Source organism: Musa acuminata, chromosome BXJ2-5 (assembly GCF_036884655.1).
Source record: "Musa acuminata AAA Group cultivar baxijiao chromosome BXJ2-5, Cavendish_Baxijiao_AAA, whole genome shotgun sequence".
NCBI lineage: Eukaryota > Viridiplantae > Streptophyta > Magnoliopsida > Zingiberales > Musaceae > Musa > Musa acuminata.
Window position 1 is genome coordinate 43,262,838 of NC_088342.1, and position 19,275 is coordinate 43,282,112.

General features: G+C 39.7%; 3 protein-coding genes across 4 annotated transcripts; all 3 read right to left on the reverse strand.

The window, feature by feature from the left end:
* Positions 1 to 357: 357 nt before the first annotated feature.
* Positions 358 to 5,685, reverse strand: LOC103985531 (probable polygalacturonase). Its single transcript, XM_009403256.3, has 5 exons — positions 5,035 to 5,685; positions 3,302 to 3,422; positions 2,535 to 2,783; positions 2,196 to 2,349; positions 358 to 1,045 (listed from the first exon to the last, which is right to left on the reverse strand). The coding sequence occupies exons 1-5, from the start codon at positions 5,461 to 5,463 to the stop codon at positions 520 to 522; spliced, it is 1,479 nt and encodes a 492-aa protein (XP_009401531.2). The 5' UTR covers positions 5,464 to 5,685; the 3' UTR covers positions 358 to 519.
* Positions 5,686 to 7,389: 1,704 nt separating this feature from the next.
* Positions 7,390 to 10,386, reverse strand: LOC135612871 (uncharacterized). 2 transcript variants are annotated; one of them, XM_065109644.1, is made up of 2 exons: positions 9,499 to 10,386; positions 7,390 to 7,624 (listed from the first exon to the last, which is right to left on the reverse strand). In XM_065109644.1, the coding sequence occupies exon 1, from the start codon at positions 10,001 to 10,003 to the stop codon at positions 9,542 to 9,544; it is 462 nt and encodes a 153-aa protein (XP_064965716.1). In that variant the 5' UTR covers positions 10,004 to 10,386; the 3' UTR covers positions 7,390 to 7,624; positions 9,499 to 9,541. The 2 variants fall into 2 exon arrangements, with proteins under 2 accessions (XP_064965716.1, XP_064965715.1); XM_065109643.1 differs by having other exon boundaries at positions 7,390 to 7,681.
* A 4,541-nt stretch (positions 10,387 to 14,927) lies between these two features.
* Positions 14,928 to 17,846, reverse strand: LOC135612872 (uncharacterized). Its single transcript, XM_065109645.1, has one exon. It carries the CDS (start codon positions 17,796 to 17,798, stop codon positions 15,168 to 15,170), a length of 2,631 nt encoding a protein of 876 aa, XP_064965717.1. The 5' UTR covers positions 17,799 to 17,846; the 3' UTR covers positions 14,928 to 15,167.
* Positions 17,847 to 19,275: the final 1,429 nt, after the last annotated feature.

Sequence of the window (19,275 nt, forward strand, 5' to 3'; positions counted from 1 at the left end):
TAGCATGCCATCAATGGTGCCAAATTTTTTGTACAGAAAAGTCATATTGGCATCCACTTTTAATCAACTGATATGAATGTAAAAGGATGCTAAAGAGTTTCATAGATAACCCTGGATGACCATAATAGCACAACTGATGCATATAGACAGAGAAAAAGAAGCATACCACTTTGGCCCCAAATTGAACACTTCATAGAACAGAATATTTATCAAGGCTATTAAAAAAGGGAATCAGGTCAGGATAATCATATAGATGAAAGAAAGAGAAAATTTCAATGGCTATCTGAAGCCCTAGTCATTTAGCAGTAGGAAGAATAGAGGCAAAGAGAAGTGCAGCACAGCAAGATCACAGAACCATCATGCAAAGGACCTGAAGATTTCATCACCAACAATATGAACAAAAGAAACCTCTATTCATACAAGCCAAAGATGGGAGTGGACAGCTTGATACATACGCTTCAAGGAAGTTCTATCAGCAATGTAATGGCTAACAGTACCACCACCAATTTAATAAGAATGTCAAATGTCATAGTCGATGTCGGTGATGTTCTGTGACACTGACTGCTTTACCAGATTCCCCTGTTCATCGTATAGGTCAAGGTTCTCACATGGTGAAGGGAAAATGGGCCCTATCACACGACCCTCGATAAATGAGCATTGGAAGATATGCTTTTTCTTATAGGTTAAACCCATAGACATATCCTGAAAGCTAACACCCTTCACAGGGATATCTTCACTGCCATGGATCCGAACTGGAACACGAACACCCTGACCATGAATCCCACGGAAGGATATGTTAGCAATTATAGGCATGGCTTTTGGGTCGAAGCCTTCATCAGGATGCTCATTGTAATCCGTCTTGATCATAATTCCAATGCGAACATTATCGAGAGTCACATTCAGATAGGTGATATTGCGAATATAGCCGCCTCTTCCTGGGGCTGTCTTTATTCTTATCCCTCGTCGTGACTCCCAAACAATAAGGTTGTCAACTGTGACATTTGAAACTCCTCCAGACATCTCACTGCCTATGGAGACTCCAGCACTGTCATCAATGGATATAGTTACATGAAGAATATCAGAACAATTGAAAAGCCTGAAACAGTAGACAATTAAGTTGAGCTGAAAGAATCCATTGTCTTGGCCTGCAGAACGATCAGATAATTTGAAAACTAGGTGTAAGAAAACCAAATGGAGCAAAGCTAATCTTTCACACAAGGAGAAGCCAAACCAAAAGATAGCAACTTCAAACTAGGTCTAGAAAACAAGATCGGTGCACTATTTCTTCCTTAAGCAACAACTGAGTTACAATGCTTCAAACAAGAATTATTGATGGAGTCTTGACAACCCAACTGAAGAATTTTCATTTTTTTTTCATTTTGTAAGCTAGTCTGCTGTACTTAAATCAGGGCCACTTAAATGGCTAATAGTACATCAGTAAATTTTCAAAGGCTGGAAATGGTAGAAGTGGCGCTCCGTTGAGTCATATTAATGTCAGGTCAACTATGTTGGTTGTCAGAAAGACTAACACCACGTTGCATGAATTTTTTTCAGGTCCCTAGGATTAATAAATTTACAACAGACAGACCTAGAAAAACAAGTTTCTTTGTAGCATAGTTTGCACGAAACTAGTAGATACAAGTATTTCAGAAATTTGCACATGCAGTGAACTTACTGCTTCCAAATTCACTCTCCAAACATGTACCGATTGAATAGGTTAAATATTCACTCCTCTCTGGAGTTAATGTCAAAATGATTGTTGTCTACTAGCTAACTTGGAAACTCCAGAAGTACCTGATGGGCCTTGGATTAATTCACAATATTAGATTTAAGACCACTCATATTGATTCAAACTTCTTTGCCAGATTTTCCACAAAGACAGAAGACAAGAAGAGACTTAGATTGAGGGGAACCATCATTACCCATCCCTTTCTCCTTGCAAAGTTCCCACAAAATTTGGAAGCTGTAGATGATTTCAAACTGTCTACAAGATCGCAAGTTGAGATTTCCAGCAAGGAGAAACTTCATTGATAAATGAACTATGATTATTACACCTAAAGACAATTAATTGACGGGAAGCTTGTGTTGAATTGGTCTAATACAATACAGTGCAACTTTTGGGAGATAGATGTACAATTTCATAAATTTGCAGAGATGCATATTTAACAACATGTTGATAGACAAGAAAAACTTACCTAACAACAGAACGAACAGTGAGATTACGAAGTGTTATGTTGGTAGATGGACGCCCATATGCTATTCCATACTGATCCCAGCCACTCTTTATGGCTACTGCATCATCGCCTACACATATATAAGAGTTCTCTATCAACACATCCTCACAAGAATCTGCAGAAACCATCCAAAAAAAATCAGGTGTGAGAATTTATTAATTACTAAAGGCATAACCAAAAAGAAATACTAAATCAGAGTCTGGAGCAACAGAAAAAAATCCCTAATGTTTAATCCTTTTAAAGTTCAAAACATACCAAGTGATAACTGTGACCAAAGTGAGCCTATAAAATCATACCCACCTGGGTCAATACCATCTGTGTTTGGAGCTCCAAAAATGGGAGCCAAAATGGTGACTTTTGAAATTGTCACATTTTTGCAGTCAAAGGGATGAAGCGTCCAGAAAGGAGAGTCACGAAGTGTTATGTTGGAAATGACTATATCCTTGGACCACATGAGTTGAACAAGAGGACCTCTTGTATATGTGAGAATCCTTTTTTTGTATTTTGTCCACCAAGCCTGACCTTGACCATTGATCGTACCATTATGTCCTGTTTCATACATATAAAAACCTTTAGGCAAGCATAGTCATCCATAACGCCTATCAACACTACTTCAACCTCAAAGACGTCAACAGATAACCTAAGTAATTCATTGGCAATGAATTGTCCATAAACAAGATTAGGCATCAATTATTATGAGGTTTCAGGTTTCAAAGGGATCATTGTCACCATAGTAGTATTTTAAAAAAGGCTGCAAAAAGCTAAAATGGAACTGAGAAACATTTTCTCAAGCTCAAGAAAGTAAAAAATTCATCTTCCTAATGATACTGTGAAAGTCTTTTTATCTCATTTTCTCAAGCTCAGGATATTCAGCCAGTTACATCTGCCCATTTTTTATCATGTCAAATGACTTTTGCTCGATAAAATGACTTGGCTTATTTACCACAACAGTAATATCTGATTTTGTCTTTCTATATGAAGATGATTTACTTTATTATTTTAACTATGAAGTAGAAAATAGAAATGAAATATGAATTAAATAAGATAAAGAAGATAAATGTACTGACCAGTTATAACAATATCCTTCAGATTTTGGCCATGAATGAGACTTCCATATCGAGGTCCCTTGTGTTCTCGGCCATATCCATACGATGGCAAAGGAGGCATCAAGGGCCAGTAACTCTCATCCTGATTGAGAAACAATGAAAATTTGGACAGAAGTGACAAACATGTTCCCAACTTAACTAAATATATAGTGTATAAGAGCTACTAATACAAAAAATCCTATTCTTGCTGTCATTCAAAGAAGGATTAAGTCATTGGATATATTGCTAATATGCTATGAAACACAGAAGGCAGGCAGCCTGTTTGAGACCTATGATGTATTGATTACATTAGATAAACAATATTTAATGATGTAGCCATAAATTGACCAGTAATTCAACTCAATTTAAGATGAAATAACCAATATCAAGCTTTATGTTACTTTGAATTGTCATCCAGTGCAGATCATTCCTTATGAAAGAGCTATTTATAAGATCAAATAATCATCAGATGCTACAAGTGAAATATAAAATTAATTTTTGGAATTGCAACATCAGTATAATCTTCTGAATAGCCACACTATGTAGTTACAGTGACAAATACCAAAAGAGAACATGCCATTTGCCACGAAAGCATATTGAGGCCTGCAGGAGATAAAACAGACGCCAAGGGATTTTAACTATCCAAAATAACCTAATGACTTATGACATAATTTTGGCTTTCTCCAAACATTGTGCTTCTGTGCCATTCAACAAGGAAAACATGGTACTAAGAATTTCTGGGATTTACTTGGTTTTTCCAATGTTCTATCTCCAAAATAGCTGACAAAATAATCTCTAAGTTAGATTACACAAGCAAATCATTTAACACATTACGTCCAATCCAACTAGATAAAAACGTAAAGACGATGATTTCACATAAAAGCTATAGGCCTTAGCGAACAGGTGTGCCAATATCTAGCAAACATAACTCAAGAAAAATCATCATCCATGCGTTATGTGTCCCTGGAATTCCTTCCCCACTAGCAACAAAACTATGCTAATCACTAATGCACTTGGTGTAGAAAAAGGAAGTTACCAGCTAGAATATTAGCTCTTGCAATTGCAACCCAGAAAATATAGAAATTGTTGTAAGAAAGAAAGACAATCCACATAAAGAAAAAAAAATCCATAGACTTTCTATACCAACACTTGTCACTAGCTTTTGCTTACCCTATTTGAGAGGATGAAAATAAAATTCTGTTGTAAGAAGAAAGAAAAAAAACCGTAAAGTTCTTGTCTCTCCACATCATATATAATAAAGTGCAATAGGCTCTAATCAAACACCTCATAGAATTATGGCACAATAAAAGAAGGTAACTACTCAGATATACTTTCATTAATTTATGTTCATCCGGACAGGACATGTGAAACATTAGTGAAACTTACATCTCGATTGATTAGCTACAAGGGATAGAAAATTAATGAAAAAAAATTCTACAATTCTCATCACAACTATTCTCCTTTAAGTGTCATGTCAGCAGGCGACTTTGTAAGATAACTTGCAGATTCTTTAGGATCTAGCAATATGTGTTTTTTAAGCACTTCAATGTTCGAACAACTGCTGAGTACTCACCCACTTGATCATGTTTATTCTTTTCCTTATGACTGTGCAACTGGAAAGAAAGGGACAAATCTCACAAGCTAAAGAACCACTATTACTTCATGACACCAAGTGAAACGGGAAGGAAAAGGAGAAAAGCTGGAATTTGGATCACCTCGATTCCAAGAATCACTGCATCCTCGGCGAGGAAAAGAGTCATGTGGCTGGTGAGATTGAAGGGCGCTGTGAGCCAGAGCCCAGCCGGCACATTGAGCTGCCCGCCTCCTCTCGACCCAAGCTTCGAAATCGCCTCCACGGCGCGCTCAAACGCCGCGGTGTTCAACGTCTTCCCATCCCCGACCCCTCCGAAATCCGTCAAATTGAACGCCACGGGTCGCAGCCTCGGCAACGGGCGCGCCACCGCTACCCTCCGCCGGAAGAGCGTGATCCCGTCAATGGAGCTCACCTGCCATCCGAACACCAGACAGAACCCCACGACCCAGAGCGCCAGAACCAGCGTCCTGTGCATCGTAAGGAGCCCCATCAGCCATCTGGGGTGCTGATGGAACGTCGATCTCCACCCGGAGGAGGAGACCTCCACCATGATCTGGCGCAAAAGGAAGCCCTAGGAATCGATCGGATCTGCCACCTTTCCCCCAAGAACAAAGATGAAATCGGGATCAATCGCTCGACCTCCGGGAGAAGAACATGATCACGGTGGAGAGAGGAGATGCGGAGGACAATGCGACTGGAAAAGGTGGGATTTTGGCCAGGGAGGAAAGGGTTCCGGCAATTAAAGTGGAGCGCGGGATGTGAAGCTGAAGGGAAGACGGTAGGAGATCAGAATCCGAGTATTCGCTTCTTATCAACCGTACGATATTGATCCAACGGTTACAAGCTTCTCAGAAACTAGAGAATAACTCTTACTGTTAATAGTAGAGACATTGGAATTTTAATTTACTTTCTCTAAACAATTACAATGATGAATATTAAGAATGCTTTGGATATTTCAAATTATTAATATTTATTTAACTCAAAAAAGAGACTTCAAATCATGGTTGATTTGATCTAATTTTTTAGACACTCAATATTCAGAGGGTTACATAAGTGGTATTAAAATCTACATGATAAATATGGTATCTCCAAACTTTGTGGAAATAAATATTGATAAAAATGGAATATTTTTGTAACCCAACCACTTTTATTTAATTGTTCGAATTTGCAGTGAAATCTAATAATACATAGATAATAGATTCAGTCACAAGGAAAAAAAATCTCTACCATCATAATCAAGAAGATTGTTGAGTCATGTCTATTTTCTCAATGCTCTTTTGCTTTCTGTAATTTAGGAGCCTTCTATATGTATCCATCCATCCTCACAAAGCATTATATATGTGTGTGGTTGGTTTCAGAGTCTTTGCTTGTTTTTGCAGCATTGTGTTCTGTGGGAGTTAGGCAGAACCCTAAAGATTTCATGTGGCTTTAGTTCTGCTTTATGAACATTGCAACTCATAGCACTTACCATCATGTGTTTAGGTTGGAGTAGGAAGTACTCCACAAGATAGGTATGTGGAAGCTTTCATTGAGGAAGTGAAAGGGCCACTTGAGCTGATGAAACATAAAGGTGGGTGGCTGGGGTGATTGAGGAAGGGATGTGATATCAGCAAATCATCCAGCCACTGCCTCCACATACAAACTCCATGTTTGCGAGGGAGCTCACTGCTTAGTGGCTTGATGGAGGACTAGCTGGTTTTTCTTTCTCAGTGGGGCTTTATTTGGTTCATGTATAGTCATTTTCTTTATCTTTCTTCTTCCTTTTTCAATTCCATTAGGAAAGCTTTACATCTTATATAATAAGTGATTTTGATCTTCATGTTCTTGTAGCCTTCCTCTCGAACTAGATAAGCAAATTGCAAACTCATGCATGAAGTTGATGTCACTTTTATGTAAATGATGTGGATTGAGTATCTAACTCTTAGGTTATGTCAAGTTGGATCCTAATATCAATTATTCAAATAGAATATGGTCTACTTTCTAATCATGAGTTAACAAAGATAACAATGATTCCGACAAATAGAAATTTATATAAAACTGATTGTGTTCTCTCTTTTAATTATGAATATAATAGCAGAAATATACTTGAATGTACTTGATTTAATTCTTCTGTATAGTTCAATGGTGGTAAAAGGAAAAATTGATGGAGCCAAACCCTAAATAACTAGGATGCTTGTTCTTACAGGCTTTGATGTTGAGCAATTTATACCAGAGATGTGATGCAACCACCACCTTCTCGGTATTTTGATTTAGACTAGTATTTGTTTTTGAGAAATAACTAAGAAGTTCAAATCTGCTAAAATCAATGAAATGTTTTTGTTGATGTCCAACATCTCATTGTGGCACAGCCAACAGTCAGCAGAGCCAAAGAGTCCCCTCAGGTGGTAAATCTAACAAGAGAATCTTCATTGACAGAATGAATTGAGAAGAATTAGCATCACAGGATCACTGAATACAAATGTCTTTGCACAGGACAAAGAACAACATCAGAAACTTTATTTGTTTGGAAACAATACATAACAAGCTTTAGCAGAAACAATGTTCTTCTCTTCTAATATAAATTGTGTTTACAAGTACAACTCGGTTAACTGCATGGTACCTGGAGGATGTAGTGATTGGCTCGTCCGATGATATCACTTGGCACCTTGTCTTCCTCGAATCACTGCTGCCGTCGCTGCAAGGAGAGAAGAAAGCTCTGCAATGCCACGGACCTACGTGATGAGCATTATTTCAGGAGCATGTTGAAGGAGTTGCCTCTAATGAGTTGCCTAAGACAAGCAGTAAGAATTAGTTTGGGAAACCGAGTGAAACCATTCTGCTTATTTGATATACATTACTGATGGAGAAATAACAACAATAGATTGCTCAAAAGGTTACTTGGTTTTCCAAATTGAGATTTATCCATGAAGAGTGCTAGAAATCCACTATTACAAAAGACTTGCGTAGAATTCGTTTGATACTAGCAAATTAGAGAAAATTCATCAAATCCTACATGCAAATTGAGATAGCAACCAATTAATGATAAAAGATCATTTGAAGAAAGACCCTCATATTTTAACAATAGTATCAGAGAATCACCAACTATAGCCACCAAACAGCAATGCAATTCAAAATTAATTATTTCACCTTGTAACTTTCTCCAATGGAGATCACACCATTTTCCCCTTGCAGACAATATGATCTTCTACAAGGATATTACTTAGCAACAGAAAAAGAATCTTCGTAGACTTCCCATACACAGATTTTCAATCAGATTTGAGCTGAACATATATTTTTATCCTTCAGTTCATGCATAACTTGAGGGTCATTTGGAAATGCATAATAAAGCTAAAACATGAGGATTCTATATATAAATTTTGCTGACTAAACACCTTCAAGAACTTGTTCTTACATTTCTTCTTATCTCATGTTCTCTATGGACACTAAATGGGACAACAATTATTAAAAAAATTGTTTTTGCCCCAAATTATAATCCAGAAATTAGTGTGACGAACAACTTTACAGCCCAAAGAACAACCAAGATTATGAGGAATCAATAGAGCATAGTTAGCAATATTCAGAAGTTTTATGTTCACCATCACCAGTATACAAACAACATACTATCTCGTAAAACAAGTATACATGCCTTTCGAAGTGAACATTTAAAAATCTTTCAGTAATTTTGAGGTAGTACATATGATGTAATTTCCACAAACTCTACAAAGGTGAACATGTACTTTTTTAAATGAGTTAGATATGCTTCTATTTGTAACTTTATGTGTGCAACTGTGATTGATGGACTTGTTCTGGGTAGATTAAAAGTGGCCAAACGTAAGAATATGTCCTTTATCAAATTATCTTTCATTATTGTGTCAATTTAGTAGGTACACTTTTCTCTTGTTTTTATCATGGTCATAGTGATGACAGTGATAGTGATAACAGAAAAGACAAAAATGGATAATATGAGGACTATCAATCTCTTTGAGAACTTCATTCACAAAAAAGCTGAAATTTACCAAGTCAAACTTGTAAACTAAAGCAGCATTTGCAGAAATCTTTGACCTACCTCAGCTTCAACCCTTCTACAAAGAGCAATGCCAATGGCAGCAAACAGATTGTTCTAGCTAGCAATCACATTATTAAGCAAGCACCATGCCGATAACACCCTATAAAAACAACCTACGAAACCATAGTCCAAAGCGACAAGCCTCCCCTACCTAAACATAAAACAACAAAGCATCCTCCCTGTCCAACCACATACTTCCAAAAGCCCCACACCCTCACCTGGCCAAACTTTTGGAACTTAATGAAACATCCATGAACATGGAGCATGTGACATAGATGGAACCAGACATGACAATTTTGGATGTAACGTGAAGTTAAATATTACATGATGAAGGAATATGCCAAGAGTTCATTTTTTATATTTATGGCAAAGGAGAGTTTTGTTCATTTTCCCCTCTGCATGGTTGCAATGATTGGATTGAGAGCTTTTCACACAAGGAACAAAAAGGTAATAATAACTTTCTAAGAGCAGGATAGATGAGCATTAATTTCAAGAATAACATCTAATTAATGAAGGAAGCCAAGAATAGTATGTTCTTACCTTCAGATCAGAGAATGATGAGGCTTTCGCCCCATCTGTGTCATTAAGCCAGAGTAGAGAAGCAGCTCCCCGAGCGTGCAAGCGAACGGCGGGCGTCGGCCCCACCGTCCCTTGCAGCCTCCTGTAGAGAGCTGCCGGGGGTGGAGCGCGTGGCCCTCGGGGAGTTGAGGCTGCGCCGGAGGAGCTGGCGCATGGCGGCGATGAGGTGCTCCGCGGTGTCGATGGGCGGCGCCGCGGAGCGGAAGCTTTCGGAGAAGCTGGTATGGCGGCTGAGCGCCTCCTCCGTGGAGATCCGGCGCTCGGAGCGACAAATCTCGTACTTGACAGCCTCGCCGCAGAGGCCGCAAACCCACCGGCCGCTGTACCGCTCCCGTACCTTTGCGACGTACGCCGGCGTGCACTCTTCCCTCAGTCCGCAGCACGCGCAGGTGGCCCACACCAGCTCCGGCTTCGCATCCCCCGCGGCGGCCGCCACCGCCTCGCTGCTCCACACCTTCGCCGACATCGCCAAAGCCCTAATATTGATCTTTCAGCGCGAATCGACTTCAAACCCTCTACTTGAGCAAGTCACACCGTTCTCCCAACGAACAGTAACAAGCTCGGGGAGTTGCGACGATTAATATCCTAGAAAGCTCGAAAGAGGAACAAACGACGCAACTTTGGGGTATCGGAGATCAAGAGCAGTCCAGGCATAGGGCTATCGCTCCTTCTCCCACGCGATGCAGGTATCTTGCAGTTCCTTCTCCGCCACGACCACGACCCTCGCCGCGCAAGCCAGAGACATTTCTGGACCGTAGCCCTTCGCCCTCGATGCGTTAGCCCTCCTCAGAATCAGTGGACTTGGGAATGGCGACGGCGAAGCTCCTCGGAATCCTTGGGCGCCCCAGCCTTTCCCTCACGTTACTCTCGCAGAGAGGACAACTTATAGGCCGTGTAAGATTTGGCGACTACGGAAGTGGAACCCACAAGGTCCCACAACGGATCCACTTGGAGCGGTTCAAGATTGTCCACATATTCCTGCTGAGCTGGCGCTTATGCTAACTGTAGTTCGTAACTGTGGCGTGACGATCCCCCGTGCGAAGTGACACAGGCTTTGACCTTCGTACTTCTTTCAATTTTGCGATTGCTTGGGGTCCACGGTATCAGCTTAGCCTGGACTACCACGTGGTAGTGGCCGAGACACCAATCACGATTACGACGCTTCCCATTGGCTCACGGACGCAGACCCGTAAAGGCGTCAAATATAAACTCACGGGACCTGCGCCAGTGCCGTGGCGACACGTCATCCCCCAACTAAAATGAGATGGCTTCATATTACTTAACAAGGATGATAATGTTGTTTTATTCCTTTGGACAATAGCCAAGAAGTTCTTTTATATTAGAATTACATTATTTGGACGTCAATAACTCATAAAGAATTGAGATCGACCATTAAACTCCTTTCTTTTCGGAAACTTGTGGCATTATTGATTCTATTGTGGGATAAGCAATTAGGTTTTTCTTTCCTTCACGAAATAGTAAACTTAGTTGACTTTGTCATGCAGTTTATCAAAGTTTTCCACGATCAGTTCTATGCTTAATGCATCATATAAGCCAACTTTTATATTCATTTAAGTTGAAAGCACATATATCGAGAGAAATTATTATAAGAAAAATTGATAAGGCATCGCTAATGTGGCATCCCAAATGTTGATAGGGTACCCAACCCGAATGACTAATTTAGAGTGCATACAAGCCTAATTTAAAAGAAATAATTGATAGAATTGATGCAAATCCTCCAACCATACATAATTTTTAATTAATCATCAAATTTTTGAAAGAAATAATGGCAATTTTAGGATTAGCATCTTAGAATCTTTAGAAAGAATCTTACGAGTACAGATCCCCTATCAAACAAGCCTATAAAGCTCCAACTAGAACCTTAATTTTGTATTTGACTGCAATTCTTATTTGATTAAAATCCCAAAATGTGATAAAAAATTCGTATGAACTCTTTGTGGTACTGCAACTCCCTAGAAATGAGAATGCAGATTATTTGGGTCCAAAAATTGTATTAACACACGAAAAGACTCATTTATTCTCTCATACAAAAGGTACTTCTTCTTTACCGAATTCAGATTGGGCCGACCACTAAGCCCGAAGAAATCACATCAAGGAGAAAGCTTTGCCCAATCGCACCAAGCCCGAAGATATGACTTCCACGAGAGAGGAAGCTCTATGACCAACCCCAACTATCCATGCATGAGAGTGAACTTCCCTAGATGGGAAGAAGGAGACCTGATTGGTTGGATCTCGTGCGCGGAGCGATATTTTTGGTACCACAAAACTGCAGATGCATCTATGATGAAAATTGCAGCTATACACCTTGAAGGGGATACTAAACAGTGGTTTGACTGGTTTGAATATACTTATGGAGTACTTTCATGGTGACAATTCAAAGAAGGACTGCTGATCCACTTTAGACCAACCGATTATTGTAGTTAATCCTGCATATTTTTCTCAACATATAGATTAGATTAAACAATTTACTAATTGATATCATCATCAAAATTCGAGATTCAACAATCTCTTTTTTTTTTTATGATGACAATCAATTAATGACAGAAGTAATATTAACTCCCCTTATCTTTATGTCGTACTTGAGAAAGATTTTGTGAAGGAGTCACTAGTCATTGTGTGAGGGATGTTTATCATGACTACATCAGACATAAATATTATCATTCTTGGGATCATAGTAAGCAAAGAATTTGCAGACAAAACAAGTCGCTAATCATCTAATCAGGTTAGTCACAGTTATATCTTACCGTGGCTGAGGACATCATCAAAAAGAGAGTAATAGCATGGTGAATGGCACTCGGAGGCAATTTAAGAATTGGTCTTCTCTTCGTCCACATCATTTTACTCCTGCGTGCAACCAACCGAGCATTATACTATGTCAAAACAATCTTAACAATGTAAATTGAGTACCGTGGCAAATATTTAATAAGCAAAGTCTAAACATAAAATAAGATCTAGATCTCCAGGTGAAGGGTCGATCAATAAGTTATCAGATAAGCATAAGAAATAAATGGATGTGGAGTGAAGATTTATATACTTAAAACACTCACTATAGTTAGGCAAATATTTAATAAGCAGAAGTCTAACATGAAGTAAAATCTAGATAAAGAAATAAATGGATGTAGAGTGAAGATTTATATACTTAAACACTCACTGTAGTTAGCAGCACTATAAAATTTATGAGAGCTTACTATTAAAAAATATGGATGGGATAGAGCTAAGAAAATCTTATCAAAGTCCAAAAACTACAATCATTGCCATGGAAAATTGAACATAGTGCAAGGATATCTAAATCTATAATTCCTCCTGCTGTCCTGCTAGCCCTGCACACATTCTCACCTGTAAAGGCAAATATCTAAACCATGCATCACATAACAGTTTTGATGAACTGAAAATACTACAAACCTCATCAATCTCTGCTGACTAATCAAGATGAAGGCTGCACAAAATGTCCCTTTTTTCATGTTGCAAATGTGCATGGACTAAATGCCTGCACAGCATGCACCCTACAGGCAAAAATAACAGATAGCCAAAGCAAAGTCCACCAAATCAAACTTCAAAGCACATGCTGGTGGTCAGCTCTAACCAATATCTGATAACTTGAAATGTTCTTGCACTACTTATCATTGTACCATAGATGTCTCTAATCCTCAAACACTAATTTTCTGCTCTCACTTAGATTTTGAAAGTCTTAGGAACTTTTCTTAGCAAATCAAGTGGAGACATTCAGTTGTTGGATCAAATAATGAAAGCCATATTGGCTATCCGTTTAGAAAAATGAGAAGCTTCCCACCATACCTACTGATGTTTTCACAGTAAACAAACGGCATCCCAGCAAAACTTTCCAAAACCTACTGACAAACTGGTTTAGGACAATGTCAAAGCCTACCTAGCAAAATTATAAGACAAGAATCAGCTTATGAAGTCAGCATTAGAAGTAGAATCATTACTGGTTATTTTCATTTCTATAGTTCAAATGTCCAAACTTTCTGATCAGCATAGCTAATTTTAATTCTAGACAATAGGAACATGCTATAAATATACCTAAACATGTGTTGTTACTGTAGCTTTAAGTAAAATAATAGCTATGCTTAATTGTTGCATAAAACAACTGCAATGAGAGAAATTTTTTCATAAGAAGAGCATAATAACTTCGATACAAAGATTAATACATGCTTGAAATTTGAAAACAACTCATGACACAACCATATATATTACCCTTGATGCAATATGACTGGACAGAAACAAAATAAAGAAGACTTGTTACGCTTCAAGATGGAAGTTCCTATGCATTTCGGATGGCATCGAACAATTCCATATCTGTAATACTCTTCTTTGTTTTCACAACTAAGGCACAGATTCTAAGATAAACAGGACCAAAGAATATTACTAAAATACTCAAAAAGTTGACCATGGTGCGAAACTTAATATAAACTTACAATGAACTAATATAATTATAAAACTAGGAAAATGAAAAACAAAATAGAATAATCAGAAAAAGAAATTGTGAGAAGTGTATGTTCCAATTCTAGTGGCTGCTGATTTTGGCATAATGAGGTGGAAGGCTGCAGAGCATAGTTCAAGAACAATTTCAGAGGCCTGCTTCAAGCAAGAAAAGTGTGCGTATACACACGTGTGACGGAGATGGAAAATAAACAGACTACCAATTAATGAAACTGTCATAATACACTGATCTGCAGAATTTGGCATATTGGAATCCCGCATTAAAAGATGATTTTCCATAAAAAGAATATAATAAGTAAGACAGTTTAAAAATGGCCAATTAACAAGATAACAGAGAGAAGTTGAACCTTGGTCTCATAGTAAAACTGTATTTTTAACAATTTAGGTGGCCAGGATTCTACACATGGAAATTATATTATCATTCACAATGTACAAGATTGCACACATTGACCCTCACTACATCCTGCATCAGTGGGAGTTGTGTGCACCGCACCATCCTTTTTCCAATCCATAGTTAGAAGATAATTAATGAGTTTCCAAGAGCAAGGACCATCAGAAAACCAAAAGATACTGCTAAGCATCTTGAGAATCCAGCACACAATTAATCCCTACAACCTCATATAAGCTAAATACAAAGTATCAACAAACATAATCAGCAAAAAATCTTCCAACATATATATGGTAATCATAAAAAGAAATAGCGTACAAAGTAGTTTGTAAATGATGATTGTAAAAAAGTAGACCACTTACAGTAGTTAAATGCAGTAAAGAAAGTACCACCATGGATGCTACACTATAGCTAATCAGGAGAGATCATCATGACAACCAATAAGGTATTCATGTTTTGGTTGACTTAGCAGTGTGTACAGCAAAATTTATGTTGCTTAAAGTAAAACAATCTACTGTGCTTCTGTAAGTAAGAAGTTTTCAGATTCATATCTGCCCAGGCCGGAAAACAGAGAGCAACAGCAAAAGTTTGATCGCAAAGTTTTTACACATTAAATTATCAGAATCAGTGGAAATCTACTCTGTTGTTCCAAAGATGTTTCACAAGCAGCTTGCACTTGACTAATGATTGCAAGCATCTAAAATGACCAATTCCAGGGCTTGTGGTAGTATGAAGGAATGTATCCAAAATTTTCCTGTTGCTAACCTTTTACACATTCCACCTGAATAGTCAAATCCCTAATCCCAGCTTCATGCAGAAGTTTTGAAGAACTATTTGCAGCAGAAATCTTATCAGTTTCTGCCAAAACATGAAGATGCATCGTTCCAATAACGTCCGTGTTTGTGAAGTTCCATACATGCATGTTTTGAATGCCCTGGACACCCTTAATCCTCACAATTTTATCCACGGCTAACCTCAAATCATGTTCACGAGCTCTAGGAACTCTTTGTAGCAAAATTTCAGCAGAGTTCCGCAACAATGGAAGCACAGAAGAAACTATCATAACTGAAATAAATATAGAGCATGCTGGGTCTGCCACAGTCCATCCTTTGTACTTTATTAGTAGGGTTGAGATCACGACCCCAACACTCCCCATTGTGTCAGCCAGAACATGTAAGAAAATGCCTTCCATATTGTGATCAATGTGCTGATGCTTGTGTGAATCACTAAGTGACTTTTCCTTATCAGATGATTCCCCTGACTGTAAATAGTAGTTATGAATGTTTGCTGAGGAGTGAGACAAGCTCGGAAGCTCTTTGCTACTATGGCTTTCCTTATCGCCATGACTGTGACCTTCAGTATGAGAACTTCTGTCAAATACATCAGCTCTTTGATGTCCATGTCCCAGTGTCCTATGATCTTGATCAGTATGAACTTGGTGTTCATGTTCATGACCATGAATGTGGTCATCATGTCCATGACCATGACTGTGGTGGTCATCATGTCTATGACCATGACTGTGGTGGTCATCATGTCCATGACCATGACACTTAAATGACTCATTCTTGCTATGTTCATTTTGGTGATGATGGCCATCATGGTTACAAACATGATGATCATGGCCACTGTGAGAATGTCCTCCGGTGGATTCATGAGAAACCACAACAGCATGTTGAACATCAGAATCATGGCCAACGCTCTCATTTACATGTTTATGCCCATGGTGATCATGGTGATGGTGGTGGTGATGATGATGATCATGTGAATGGGCATGTGAGTGGGAATGCGAACAAGTACCACTTCCACCATGTGCATGATGATGCTCCTCGTGGAAAAAGATCAAGCCCACCACATTCACAAGAAGACCCCCAATCGAAACAGCTAATAAGCTACTTGTCGAGATCTCTTGCGGCTCAAGAATCCTCTCCAATGACTCAAGTACAATCAGTGCACCAACAAGAACCAGGAACACAGCATTCACGTATCCAGAAAGCACCTCAAACCTACCACGGCCATAGTTGAACTGACTGTTGGCAGGCAGCCTAGAGATGTAAGAAGCATACAACCCGATTGCCAATGCAGCACAATCAAACAGCATATGACAAGCATCAGATATCAAACCAAGGCTGTTGCTCATGAAACCCGCCACAAACTCCACCACCATGTAGCCGGTGTTGATCAGAAGGAAAAGAGCAATCTTGCGGGACTTCCTCTCGCTCAAAATGTGGCGAATGGGTTTCGTGATCATAGAAGACAAGGACTCTGAATGATCAGAACTACCGAGTTCGACATAACTCAGGGAGGACGAGCCCAATTCCCTAACTCCAATCCACAACAAGAAGCCACAGAACAGAAACCCAGGAAGGGAGAGCCTGGGGAAGTAAAAGAGCTCCAAAACAAGCGTGCAGAAGAAGGTCAACAAGAAATCCCGACGGAAGTCCTTTGCGCTGAAAAGTAGCTTGTCATCACCATAATTTTCACCCAGAACGACGCCAAAGACGACCGTATTGATCAGCGGCCAGCCAAGCGCACCAATCGATTCGGCACTGCCATCACCGCTGTCCACAAAGAGAAAACTGATGCATGCCGGAACGAACAGCATGGCAGTGGTGAATCCGAGGGAGAGCAGACGCACCCGTCTGCGGCCCAGCTGCTTCAATGAGCCCCAATTCGAGGAGGCCCGCTCGTAAAACCCTAGAAACCCCGAGAGGAGTGGGAGCAGCATGGGGGCGATCCTGGCGCAGCCCTCGATCGAAGGAGGGGATGAGGAGATCGGGAAGCACCCGATCCGGTCCCAGCTGTACGACAGGAGGGCGACAGCCGTGGCGAGGGCGGCGAGGCCGAAGATCCTCCGGCGGGAGGCGGGGGCGCGAGGGCGGTGATCGGAGAGGGACTTGGCGAGGAGGGCGCCGGCGAAGTCAGCGAGGATGGCGGCTCCGGCGGGGCAGTAGCGGAGGGAGTGGAAGCGGAGAAGGAGGGTGAGGGTGAGGAGGGAGGACTTGGCGGCGAGGGAGCGGAGGGGGAAGGGAGAGGAGGGGAGGCGTAGGAGGGATTTGAGGGATTCAGGGAAAGGGGGAACGAGGAGAGAGAGGGCGAAGGAGAGGAGGGAGACGAGGAAGGAGAAGGGGAAGAGGGAGGTGGAGGCGGGGGAGGAGCGGACGAAGGGGAGGAGAGAGTAGAGGGAGCGGAGGGAGAGGAGGATGAGGAGGGAGGTGGCGGCGGCGGAGGAGGAAGAGGAATAGGAGTGGTATTGGGGGCGGCGACGCTTGGACGGGGTGGAGGCAGAGGAGGGGGTGGAGGGAAAGGGCGAGGAGGATGATGGAGGGTAGACGCGAGCGGGGATGGGGATCGGCGAGGGGGCGGAAAGGCGGTGGTGGTGATAGCCGGTCATGGCGGCAGGCGGACCGAGACGAGCTTAGAGATCTAGCGATGGGCGGAGTTGTGCAATTAACTACAGCAATGAGAGATGCACACTTATATCTTATTATTATCATTATTCATGTATTTTATGCCTATTTCCTTTTTTATGTTCTTTATCATATCGAACATGACATTTTTTTATTTTTTATTCCTAGACAGATTAATATATTTAAAGGATATATATTATCTAAATGTTTTTATAATTACTATATATATATATATATAATTTGAAGGTACAAAATATGCTATTTCTAAAAATGTAAAGGAACAAATGTAAAAATCTGGACACTGAGAAGGGTCAATTGCGGTCAACGATGACTGCTAATGCGACAATAGCACTCCAAATTTGTGTCAGATGAATGATGCCTCAGAGTCAACACATGTCAACCTCACAGATTTGATGCAAGTCATGCCTTCATCTTTTCATAGTATGAAAAAAATAATCTGGATTTTCATCTTTTTCTGACAGATGAATCTGACACCAAAATAATCTGAATGACGGCATTTTCATCTTTTCATCGTGTGAACAAAAAAAAAAAAAAGCAATCATTTTCCCACATTTCTTTTTTTATTCTCATAAAATATATTTTATTTTATAAAAATAAAATTATTCCTCACGACATCTCCATCCAGACCCTCTTCGTGCGAGGCCCTAGCCCTACCCATTTAAAGTATACATCGACTATTCCTTTTATCGTTACTCATCTCAGCTTGTTTTCGCCCTTTTGGAAGACCCTCGTTATAAACATTCTTATTTTATGATTATCGTTCTCCTCAGTTTTTGTTATAAAGCCACCTTGACTTGAGATGGAAGGCAATGAAAGGTCATCAATGTTCGTGATAACTATGTTGATAGTTTTGTTAGAATAGGAAAGGAAGAGATTGTGGACGATGAGGAATGAAAAAGAATTTTTAAAAATAATTGAGAAGAAATGGGAAGAGGGAGGGTGAGCTCGTAGTTGCCTTTGGAGGAGGGTGCGAGGGCGTCATGATCTCATGATGATAATGAGGTTGCTTAAGGATTTTAGTAGACTCGACGAGGATGCGATTGAGGTGACAATCATAAGATGCAGTTGTTGCAGAGCAAAGATGATCATGATGAGATGAAAGCAACGAACACCAAGATGAAGGCGATTATGGTAAGGTGAAGGTCAGAGAAAAATGATAAAGATGACTATGAAACAGTGTAACATGAGAATAAAACAAAAAGAACACTATGAAAAAATAATGAAAACTTTGAATTATTTTTATAGAATTTGCCGAAGAAACATCACAAATATTATAAATATATTAATATTATTGATTGGCGATGATTGCAAGAAAATTCTAACACAAGACAATAATAATACCCCCTTGATAAAATATAATTCAAAACAATTCATTTATTTCGAAACTATTCATCCTTTTTTAAATAATTTAAAATGGATAGAAGTAGAAGAGTTGGGTAG